The following is a 12,298-nucleotide window of genomic DNA, read 5'->3' as shown; positions in this document are numbered from 1 at the left end:
AGACTACCACGGCTAACTACCTCTCTCTTCTCAAAGTTTCATCACGTTAACTTTACAATCAACATAGACATGGACAACTCTTTTTCAGCATCATGTCAGTTAGTCATGGTTTTTACTACTGTCTTAGAGCTCTAGGTTTTTACTATTGATGGTACTGGACAAAGCACCAGCAATACTATAGCAAGTATCTTTCAAGTACATCTAATGGTTCTCAGCTTTTCTAGACCCAAGGCACTCCTCAGAAAATGCCAAAACTTAGTTTTCACTCTTTTTTTTTAACACTATAGATTCCTATTTGAAATCCCTGGGGTTTTTTTAGGAATCATGTTTATACACCTAACAGTCTTAACATTCTGTGGCACCCCTTGAAAGGATCTCAAGGCACCCCAGAGTGCCACGGCATGGTGATTGAGTATCACTGGAGTAGACTGACAAATAAATGCATATTACGCCAAAGTAAATTACACCAAGGTATATGACAGACAAACATTCAGCTTATCCTTGAGTAGCTGCATGGCAAAAGGCAGCTATTACAGTGCCTCATCATCCCTGTATGCTAGGGGAAGATGTAATAGCCTGCTTGCCTTGAGGAAATGGCTACCTTGGGATTAACTGCAGATAGACAGACTCATAGATTTACCCGTGATTATTTCCGGAGTAATTTTCCACTTGATTGGGTGTAATGTTACCCTGGGTTAGGAGTCTGCCTCATCTGTCCATGGCATTTTTACACTAGTATAAATGTATCACCTGAAAGTCTGGACAGATATGCAATACTACAGCTTCTCATGGAACTGGACTGAGCAACTGCAGGATACTTGCTTGCTAGTATCATTGGTCCTTGGGTGGTTGACTGGTTCAGTAGTTTCTAGCTCTCAGTGGGCCAGGGGAAGCTCAACTAGCAAATTGTTTTAATCAGTGAAGCTCAAAATACATACCCAAATGAGGGGAAAACAACAAAGAGGTGGAGGAAGATGGTTAGCCAACCCCAGAGAAGGGTGGAGCTGGTACTCTATATTGCTAGTCTCCATTACCCATCCACAGACTTCAGGCTAGATTTAATTAAGGCCTATAGATTTTTTTAAAATTAAACTAGGCCCTTGTTGTTGGGGAGGGAAGGGACAGGAGAAAACATTAAGTGGCTGGTCTTTGACTTCTGCAAAGTCAAAGAAACCATCTTTTCTATAATCTTTTTAAAATACGAATCTATGATTTTGAAAACCTAAGAGGAGTCTTTGACAACCAATAGAAGCCACACAATGGACCTTGATCAGTTTATGAAAGCGTGATATAATGTGGTGCCTGGGACTTGGCAACCCAGGCAGTCCCTTCCAGTCCTATGTTCTGTTGTTCCTTCCCTCACTGTCCTAAAGTGAGCCTACAGTCCACGTTTCCCAGAGCAGAACTGTTCTTCACAGCACATGCTCTTTTAAAAGAAGAGAAGGCCTCTGCATTCAGATACATGGAGATAATCATGCATTACAGGAAGTGAGCGCATAGAATATTGATTTGATAAGATAGATCTCTTATGGTGTCATTAGATTCCAATTGCAACAGAGATCCGGTTCCATTTTTCATTCTACTGATTAACTGTATTCCAAAGTATTGCCTAGTTACTAACACTTTAACAGTTTCCTTCAAAATTAGAAATAATACTCTGGCTTTCCAGCTACTTCCTGTTTAAATACAGACAATACAGATTTCTGCATTATTAAGGAAGGCTTTGAGGAGCAAGGCAAAGTATGTTTAAGAAACTCAAAGGTTGTTATGAAACTTTCATTAAGTCCCTTTTCTCTTCTGAGGAGGATGAGCCTGATGATTCAACTGACAGTGTTTTTAACAGGCAAAATATTATAGTATATGGCACTCAGCTGAGAAGTACAGAGCTGCCCATGGAGCAGAGAGCCAAAGCGGCAGCTAGCATCGGACTGCTAGCATACACAGGTACCAGCACAAGCAGGGGTGTTGAAATTGAAATTCTTCTTTGCTGTTCCAGGATAATTTAAGCCAGGATTTCGTAAGCAGGGTAAGACTAGTCTCCCACATACAACACCAAAAAGCAGTGTATAAGGACCCAGTGTAAGATCCAAACCTGTTCTCAGTAAAGCCAGTAAGAACATTTTTATCAATTTCAATGGGGGCAGAATCAGGCTATTAGCCCCCAAAGTAACTGAAGCTTGGGACACTGATAAGTTTGAAATGATAATGTACAGGTATGTAAGACATAGACTAAATTCCACTTTGAAGTTCAGCGTTGTAACTCTTAAAATTTGTGGTTGGGCTTTTTATCTTAACTCAAGGATTTGCGCAATTGCATGAGAATCTCAGTTTCAGGTTAAACAAAGATAGGTTTCCAGCCCTTATGGTTATAGAAGAAAGCTTGAAAGAAAGCCTTCAAGGCCAAAAAGCAAATAAATCAACATTTATTATTTGGGTTTGGTTTGAAGCCACTCTAGTAATAGTTGGGGCTAGCAATACATCTACTTTTTATCCAACTGCCTGATGCGAGATCATGCTGTTGTAGATTATACCCTTCAGCAGAAGCTCTGCTCGAGGAGGACTCTTGATGCTAAGTCTCTGGTCTGAGACCCTGGCTTTCCCAGAAATCCATAGCACCAGCATGTCAGAGCGCTCCTTCTTTGCGCAGCTGCCAGGAAGAAGGGTATATGTTTCTTCAAAGAAGGTGGGAGGTCAGAGTGCTGACAACCCAAACAACACAGCGGACAGCTCTGGCTTCAAAGAGCCTTTATTGTGCTACTTCAGCTCCCCCTGTGCTTCTTTGGAGTTCATTCTGTCCTCCCTGGGACTATTTATTTCTCTGTAGTCTGCCCTGCCTGGGACTACTCTTTTTTTTTGTCCTTTCTAGGTTTTTTCTGTCCTACTGTTCTAACTAGTTTGCCAACAAAACTGTTACAAAACTATAGTAGTCAACATGGGGGCAATTCTCAGCCAACAAAATTAAATGTAAAGTCACAGGGAACCAATCAGGGAGCAGCCTCTGTGGCTGAGCCAAGACTTGCCATCTGCCCCTCAGGGGAAAAGGATGCATTGGTGTCCTGCTTATGAAACTACACTAAAGCATGTGCCCTGCCAATGCTGCAGGGTAGAACTTAACCTATTTCATCCCACATGCCATCTCCACAGCAATGAAAGAAAAAAAAACCCCAAAAAGTCAAAGCGCTACAGAAATAACAAGTCATATACAAGTAACAAGGTAGATACTCACCAGCAGGGAGAAGAAAGAAACAGTCAACAGCTACCAGTTACAAAATGGCCACTTTAGAGCAGCAGCTGCTTGGCTCTGCCAGATTTAAAGAACCAACCCTCGGAAAGGCATGCTAGGTATAACCACCTGAAGGCTGGAACAGGAGTTGTAAGAGGGACAATGCGCAGGAAGCGGCCAGTGAACTTCCAGGAAGCTCTATATGACCAATGCTCTGAGTACAAGTGTGCAATATGGTTGCAAGCAGTGGTCTTAGCAAAGGTATCACTGCTACAGCCAGTGGATGAATACAGTACAGCTCTGTCCATGAACAACTGGGAAGACTCGATAGGGATGAAATTGTCAAGAAAAGCATAGCTAGGAAAGGAGCTGAAATAGTGTTTGCTTTTTATCAACATATCCTAGCTATTTTTTTCTTGTAGTTTAGTTTTAGCAGGGTGTTCTCACCACATTTTCTAAGCTGTTGCTAACTACTGTTATGTTTTCCCCCCTTGTGAGGAAAGGAGAGGGGGGGAATAAAAATCATGGAGTTGGAGTAGGCAAAATGGCCAATCCAGCTGGCAGCCAGACTCCATTTCCCAGCAGCCCCTACCTGCATGGCTGAGGCCAGTCTCCATAGAGACCCCAGCTGCACCTGTGCTGTGATAGCACAAGACTGGGGTTCCCATGGAGACCAGCCCCAGCCACGCTGGCAGGACATGTGGCAGAAGGGGCCTGCCCGGGAGCCACTGGGATCTTGCAATGGGGGCAGTTTGCTCTGGAGCCAGGGCAGGGCTACGATCTGTACCCTACACACTCCAAGCAGGGGCGTGCAGACAGGGGATCGCAGCTCTGCTCCTGCTCCAGACCAGGCTGTGTCTGCTGCACGGAACCAGTGCAGAACCGCAATCCCCTCACTTGCACACCCCTGCTCAGGGCGTGCAGGCTACAGATCGCAGCCCTGCCCTGGCTCCAGAGCAAGCTGCCCCCATTGCAAGATCCGAGCGGCTGCAGAGCAGCCCCCTGCCCTGCTTGGCCACATGACCTGACAGCATGGCTGGGCCTGGTCTCCATAGCAACCCCAGCCTTGCACTATCACAGTACAGGTGTAGCTGGGGTCTCCATGGAGACCAACCCCCAGCCATGTGCAGGGGCAGATGGTAAATGGAGTCCACTGCCAACTGGATCCAGCCTGCAGGCCAGACTTTGCCTGTCTCTGTCATAGAGTAACATAGAGGTACCTGTGCTGGCTTTAAATAAGTTAGCTCAGGTCCTAGAAGCAGCTTAGAAGCACATTGGATAAATTACCCTGCACTGAGCACTATGATGCATTGGCAGGATTGCTTCCACTACCCTCGAGTTCCAGCAGCAAAGACAGCCTAGCGTAGAAACAGCTATAGTCTGCTCAGCAGAGGTGGGTTGTAAAGGGACTCTATCTGGACTGCAAAAACTTGGATCTTGATTAAAAGTGCTGTGTGCTCTGTGCTGCTGCTTGCAGCCATGCGGTACAGCATGTGCTTCAAGCAATTCTGAAAATCTCCAAGCATGTGGAGCTTCCTAGTGTCACCCTTTGAATCATCTTCACTACAACTTCTGTTCCAACCAGCAGGTTGTTACAGGTTCTGCCAGCACAAAGATCTGAGAGTAGATGCACTCAAAGTTTTGACTGTGTAACTTAAGTAGAGCAGAGTAGCCACAAGTATAACAGCTGGGGGTTATGGAAGGTATCCTGCATCTCCCTGACCTGCACACCTTCCCTTGATGAGAACGACTAATGGGTCAATACTGTTGTTCTTCCATCAGCCAGCCTCTGTTCCAGATTACATGGCTAGTCAGAAGGCATGCGGAGTAGACAGCTGGGATAGGATCCCCGAAATGACCACCACTGCTATTATTCAGTGGAACTACTTTGACTGTGCTGCAGGCAAAGTGGGATGGTGGGGAAGGTGGAGAGAGCAGCACTATCTCCCATTAGTATATCTCACTTTGGAAATCACTCAGACTCAGAGCACAAAGTACCATCTCAGTATTCATGCCAGGGCCAAAGACTTGAGTCTCCCTCAGGGCACAAGTAGCCTTTGTTAAACTGTACTTTGCCATTGCCTTAAATAAACAGAGAAAGTAATAATGTGGGATAAATATTTTCTATACAAGAAAATACTGTCAGGGTCCGACTAAAGAACAACAGAATGTGAGCAGCAGGATGGCTCAGCAGGTTCTCAAGCCATCTGCTCTCCACTTCAAATCGAGTTCTAAAAAAAAAAATCTCAGATGACCCTCAAAGAGCAGCAAACAAATGTGCACAGCATCCTCCTTGCAGAAATGGCTGGTTGACATATTTATTTGCGTGCAGTCTGCACAACAGGCAATAGCAGATAATAACAACGTGTCAGGTGTAGGCAGCACAGTGCCAAATGCTGAGTGATTCCAAATAGCTCCTCCAAGAAGTAATCGTTACCATACCATAACACCACGTCCTTGGTGTTACCGCTTGCATAGCCTGGGGAGTTATGTTTAAACCCTCATTTTTTACTTGGCTTATTTGCCAGTAAATAAGCCCATAAATGATACCCCTTTAAATGACTTTCTTTCCAGTTTAGATAAAATAATCGTCTACCAGCTTCGTGCTGAGTCCATGTGTGGAGGCTTCCTGTTGAAATGTCTGGCATCTGAGGGAGTTCTAAGTCTCCATATGACAACACTGAAGTGTGTTAAAACACTCAAAATCTCATCCTCATCAGATCACAGGCATTTTAAGTTAGAAGTGGTAGGGCCCAGTATAGCAGCAGATGGGCCTCAGTTCTATGAAAGTAATGGGATACTTCAGTGAAAGATTGGCTTGTGGCTCTGAGCAGTGTCAGAGGAATCAGTCAGCTGGCATGTTTAGGTGTACAAAAGTTTGCCTGCATTTTTGAAAAGCAGGCCAGATCCCAGCACCAGTCAGTTTAAGTTCTTTCTGCACTCTGACCGGTGGTCAAATTGTTTCTCAGTTCCTGTCCTAAGGAATGTTGCTTTATGACTGTCCCTGGCAAATAAAGTAGTTCCATATACATTTAATACACAAGGTACAAACATCCTACATGTATAGGAATTAGATACATGCATGCATGCATGCATATTGTAACTATAAATATTATATTAATCATGAAACAAACAACATGACACTGTTGTGTATATACACAGACATAATGCTGTTCTCTGTGATGCTCCTCATTCTGTCATTTGCCAATGATCTCAAGTTGCAGCAAGAGAAGTTTAGGTTAGATATTAGAAAACCTCTCTCATGAGGAGGGTAGTAAAGCACTGGAACAGACTACCTAGAGAGGTTGTGAATCTCCACCCCTGGAGGTTTTTGAGACCCGGCTAGACAAAGCTTTGTCTGGAATGATCTAGTTGAGCAGGGGGTTGGACTAGATCAGGGTTACCATACATCCGGGTTTTCCCGGATGTGTCCTCTTTTTGGGTCCTCTGATCTCCGCCTGGGAGGTTTTGTGAAATATGAACAAGTGTCCAGTATTTTGCTGGTAGAACTGAATTTCCCAGCTTGCCCTAGCAGCATGCATGTTTACCAAAGATCCAGGTTTTCCACTGGCTGCAGAAAAACATGGATTTCCCTCTTTACAGGAGGAAACTGTGGGTTTTCCCTTGCAGGTTGATCACTGACCATCATGGCAGGGGCACTGGTTATACAGTCTATACATTTGACAGCCCCTTAACAGAGGTTGAAAGTAACTAGGAGGGGATAATAAGCCTGTGTAAGCACTCACTGTTGCAGTTAGCTGAAGTGCTGTTCCATAACCTGTAATTGACCCGATACTTAGCAGGATGAAGTGTTGTTTGCACATTTGACTTTGTAAAGGTGTTACTTGGTGCCTGATAGCCTCTGTTGTTCTGAAACAGTCCAATTGAGTTTCCCTTGCCAGGACTGATATTTGCAATGCTTAACTTCTTCTCTGAGTTCCTAAGGACTGTTTTTCCTAAAATCAACTGCTGTATATACATGTAAATTAATACAGTTTAAATTGCCTAATTCAGATTGCCCTAGTCTGCATTAACTTTAATCCTCATTCAACAAGGATTAGTTAATTCAGACTGCAGCCAATTTTAATTTTGACATCCATGTGTATATAGTTAACAGCTATAGTCTGGATTACACCTAGAAAACTGTACCATCTATAAACTGCCTTCAATTACAGGTGAGCCAAATGCTGGAACATATGCTTCAGAGTATATTCAGGACCTATATGATATCTTGCTGCTGCCAGATATTTCAGCCAAAGTGAAGATCCTAGTGCTGCAAGGGCTGGCTGGTATCTGCTACATAAATTACAACAACCAAAACAAAGCAAAAGACTTAAATCTCACTGATGCTGTTCTTGCTTGCCTTGATGAAGACAAAGATTCCTCTTCAGATAAGCCAGAGGGCATCTTGGTTAAATCCTGGACCTGTTACTTCCTGACTGTCATGTGTTACAACAATATCCCTTACATTAAAATACTTCATGAAAAGGGAGGTGAAATGCTAGAAAATAAGCTGGAACTCCTGGCTAGCTTGGACTGGTCTAGTTGGCCATGTAATTATGCAGAATTATTATCCTCCCTTCTAGGGTTTCAGAAGTCTCAAAATACTTCCAATACTTAAAATGTATCAGCGCTCTTGAGAATTGTTATAATCTGAAGCTAATTGACAATCATTTACATGGCATAATAAAAAATTAAGCATGTTAAACTGAATGCCATTTTTCTTTTTCCTCCCCATCTCCAAAAAACTAGTCGGGAATTAAAAACTAACCTGGTCTAATTACCTATCTAGGTACATAAATATTGAGCCTTATCTCAGCCAAACCTATCCTGTGCTATGCAGGTTCAAGAAACTTTACAGCTGCCAACCTTACCTTGCTCTTGTACCTGGGGCAAAGATTTATAGTGAAGATAGAAATTCGCCCTTAGAATTAGACCGTGGTCTTGAGAATGTAAGGCCAGAGGTTCTGATTTATAGAGCACCCAGGTTTTATGGATATGCATATAAATAAAGGTGCAAAAGAACAAACAACTTACACACCTACAGCCAAAACTGCCATCCTCCAAACCTCTGCTTACCTGCTGTTAAACCTAAAAGGAACCTGAAGTCTGGAAACATTTTTTTGTTTGTTTGTTTTTGCATCAGAGCTACCTAAATGCCTAGAGTTCTGCTTCTGCACTTGCCCAGAAAACCTGAGTCTTGGCATGACTGAGCAGTCGAGGACCCTTCTCAGAACCATCTCCAGGGATCCACAAACTAGATATTCCTCCACCTATCTTGCTTGAGGGTTTCAATCTGGCAGGCTCTCAGAGCATGTCTAACATGGTGACCTGCATCAGTGGTCACTGTGGTTAGAGAACTCATCCAGGATTGGAAGCTCTAAGCTTGAGTCCCTTGGCTATCTGAAGGAATTCCAACCCACAGCTCTCATTTCCTAGGAAAGGGTCCTACCCACCAGGGGGGGGGGGGGGGGGGGGGGGGGGACACATTCAAGAGTCACTGGGCCACAGAATGGGAGCAAGACTGCACAACTTCCAAGCTGCAGATTAGAGTACTTACCTGGGAAGGGAGTGTTTGGAGTCCAGTTCCTGCTCCAAGGACTGTTTATGTATTTTATCCAACAACTGTTTCACATGAAATACTGCAAGACTACATTCTAGAGTTAGGCATGTGCTAAGCTCAGCAGAGGATTTCAGACCCTCTTTAAATCTCGTTAGGTGCCTTTATGCATTCTCTGGGGGCACATGTGCTCTAGTTAAAACTCCTGCAGCGTCTTGTGTATTCAACATCCTGCGGTTCAAAATGGCAGCAGGGGTGCTTTAACTAAAGTTCATTTGATGAGCTTTGAAGAGCCCCCACTGCTATTTTGAAGAGAGGGGATACTGAATACATGAGACATGGAGGCTGATGGGGTGCATTAATTAGCACGCTTCAGCGCAGCACAGCCATGTCCCTGCACATCTACAGGCACCAATAGAGTACCAAAGGCCTCCCTTGTCCCAATCAAAAATCTGCCATCATATACTCCTACAAACCTTCTAATTCAGTACTCTATGCAACATAAAACATTTCCCAAAGAAGGCAACCCCTATTCCCCCACTGCTGTATTTGTATTGGATGTCCCATAAAGCAGAAAATGCTTTGGGAAACTTTCCTATGAAACAGTTTCTAACTCTTTCCAAGTATGAAATAAAGCTTCCTCACCAATCAAGGAGCCTCCAGCTTGCTGGGAACTAAACTAAACAACGTCCAAGAAGTTTTAGTTTAATGCACCAGAAAGACTTTTAAAGCATCCAGAAATCCTTCTTGTGCAAACAAGTCACAGTTGCAGCACAAAAAAGGGCAAAAAACTTGGCATGTACAAATGCCCTAGATACTTATTTAGACAACTACGGTCCTATAATGCCATGAAAACTCAGGCGCTCAAAATGTTAATTATGGTTCCCTCCCTTTCCCCTATCCCTTTTAAAGAGGGTTTTATTTTATTTTACTTTTTTGCCATAACACTACTGTTGCCCTGACCTGGTCATATCTTTTTATTGCCAGCCTTAGCCTAGGCTAGCCAATACGTCTTTGTCTTAGAATTACAGGAATGATTATAAATTATTGTTCTCTACTTGACTTGCTCTTGAGCTGAAAAGCTTTGAATAGGGGTGGACTGATCAAGATTTTCTTGGCCGATACCAATAGCTGATTATTAGGGCAGTGCAAAGTTTCGGTTCCTGAGTCGATGCGGCGGAGATTTGGCCCGATTCAGTAGGCCAATGTGAATTGAATATGAACTGCTTCGCACACCCATACTGATCATTAAGTCAGCCATTTCCGCTGATACTGATCCGAGAACCAATTTACAGGAATGCAGTCCAGCAGCTAGAGCAGCATCCTGCCCGTAAGTCGGGGGGGGGCGTGAAGAGAGGGGCAGACTGGGGCCCCCACAGTGATGGAGAGAGTGGGGCCATGGTAGGGGCAGGCGCTACCTAGCCAGGGCACTGAATAAGTTCCCAGAGTTGGGATCAGGATGGAGCCATCACCCCACCTAGCACCACCCCTCCTTGGGACATCAGGGCTCCCAAGAGAAAGGCAGCAGAGCAGAGTGCCCCAGGCAGGGCCAGCACTGTGGGGAGGGGACCCTCGAGCTATGGCCACCTCAAAATTCCCTGTAGCCCACCTATACCACCCCCTCCCAGTGCCACTGCCACCTGCCCCACATAGCTGAGCCTTCCCTGGCCCAGCCCCCACACTGGGAAGAGGCAGGTGCCTGCAGCCCACCCTCATCCTGCACACAGATCCAGGGGGACACAACCACCATGCCTCCCAGGGGTGTGAGCAGCAGCAGCAGCAGCAGGGAGCTGCCCCACCCTCACCCCCTGGATGAACTACCCACAGTTCAGTCCCACTCCCAGCCCCAGAGAACATTCACTACCCTACCCAGGCAGGGCCTGCTCCTGCCCCACTCCCTCCCTCACTGTGGGGGGGGGGTCTCAATCTGCCTCCCCCCCACGCAACTTACCAGCAGGATGCTGCTCTCCAAGCTGCCGAGCTGCATTCCTGGCTGTGTGCAGTCACATGACATTTATTGGTGACATTTTCAACTGAGATAAAAAAGCCGATTATGTTAATTTTCCTGTTATCGGTGCTGATCTGATATGCAACTGATATATCGGTGCACCTCTAGCTTTGAAAGATAGCCCATAGAAACTTCACTTAGGCTGTTAATTTATAGACTATTACTATGGGATACACATTTGTCTTGAAGAGCTCACAAATGGTAACTAAAAGCAGTTTGCATAGTTGGACCTTTCAAAAGTTTAACTTTTCAAACTGAGTGTCTAACATGTTTCCATCCTCCCTTTAGGTAAGGGTAACAAACTATCCATACTAGTACATAGGATAAATCAAGACATACTCCAGTGACTGGCCCACCCACTCAGCCTGATGTAACCCAACAACCCAGATCTGGGCAATTAGCTTTAAGTTTTTTTATTTTTCATTAGCATTTACTGCAGCCTGAAATTTGGACCTCACCAAGAAAAATGAAATTGGAGCTCAGTTGCTAGTAGAGAGTCATAGCTCCTTAATAGTATTCATTACTAGCAACTGCTTCCACCTTTTATTACAAGAGTTTCTAGTTGAATTAACCATCTTTTTAAGTATGGGAAAAGTTCTAGTGAATTCCAGAAGTATTTTCATTCTTTACCGAAAAGTGGATGTTTAGACCTAGCCATCATAGTTGGTGTACTGCATATGCTTTAATGACAAGGTCCTGTAAATACTTAGTAGCAGTAAGTAAACAAGTTTGTTCTAGTTAACATATGGGCCACATACAGGGTAGTTCAGGCATCTCGCTAGAGCCAAACATATTAAGCCGTCTTGCGTAGGAGGCCATCTCCAGTTGACCAAGCTGTAAATGGGTATTTGTTCACTTGAGCTGAAGATCCATATACAAGCAGACATTAGCCACATCATTATCCACTATCTTGAGGAGGAGTGACCTTCTTCACACTTATCCAGTAAGCCAGTTGCTGGTTTTTTTAAGTTTACGGTGCAGTAGCTTAAGACAAAAGGCAGGTCAATTCTACTCTATAGAGAACTTAGTGATAGGCTCCATTCCACAGCACTTACAGCAGGGGTTTCCAACCATTTTGAATGTGGGGCCAGATAAACTTTTTATCACACAGTGGGCTGGGGAGCCATATTCAAAGACCTCACAGGAAGTGGTATCACATCAGGAAGTGATGTCACATGACCTTTGGCACCAATGAAGTTGCAGGAAGTGACAATGAAATGGGTCTAACCAGTTCAAAACTCCCCCTCTATAGCATCCACCTCTGCCACTGTTTGGGACAGGATACTAAGCTAGATGGACCATGGGATTGACCAAGCATGGCACTTTTTATGCTCTTATGTTCAAAAGCTTATATGTACCTGCGCTGGTGAGTCCCAAGCAGCACACAGCTCCACCGCCACCTCTGCTGGCTGGTGCTGACCCGAGCAGGTCTGTCCCATCCGGAGCAGCATGCAGCTGAAGCTGGCTTCCCACATGCTACTGGGTATGGAAGGAGCCCAGCCGGGTT

The 12,298-nt window shown here is 44.6% G+C and overlaps 1 protein-coding gene across 1 annotated transcript; it reads left to right on the top strand.

The window, feature by feature from the left end:
- The first annotated feature begins 1,742 nt into the window (after nucleotides 1–1,742).
- On the top strand, nucleotides 1,743–7,844 carry ARMH2 (armadillo-like helical domain containing 2). The gene is made up of 2 exons (XM_006034436.1): nucleotides 1,743–1,944; nucleotides 7,399–7,844. Exons 1-2 carry the CDS (start codon nucleotides 1,743–1,745, stop codon nucleotides 7,842–7,844), a joined length of 648 nt encoding a protein of 215 aa, XP_006034498.1.
- Nucleotides 7,845–12,298: the final 4,454 nt, after the last annotated feature.

The sequence above is a fragment of the Alligator sinensis genome, unplaced genomic scaffold (genome assembly GCF_000455745.1).
Source record: "Alligator sinensis unplaced genomic scaffold, ASM45574v1 scaffold969_1, whole genome shotgun sequence".
NCBI classification, from domain to species: Eukaryota; Metazoa; Chordata; order Crocodylia; family Alligatoridae; genus Alligator; species Alligator sinensis.
The sequence above is the reverse complement of the archived record's forward strand: the minus strand, read 5'-3'. Positions and strand labels throughout refer to the sequence as shown.

Coding starts and splice junctions, on each gene's coding strand:
- ARMH2 (XM_006034436.1), top strand. CDS start 1,743: ATGTTTAAGAAACTCAAAGGTTGTTATGAAACTTTCATTAAGTCCCTT. Junction 1,945..7,398: donor CGGACTGCTAGCATACACAG/GTACCAGCACAA, acceptor CTTCAATTACAG/GTGAGCCAAATGCTGGAACA.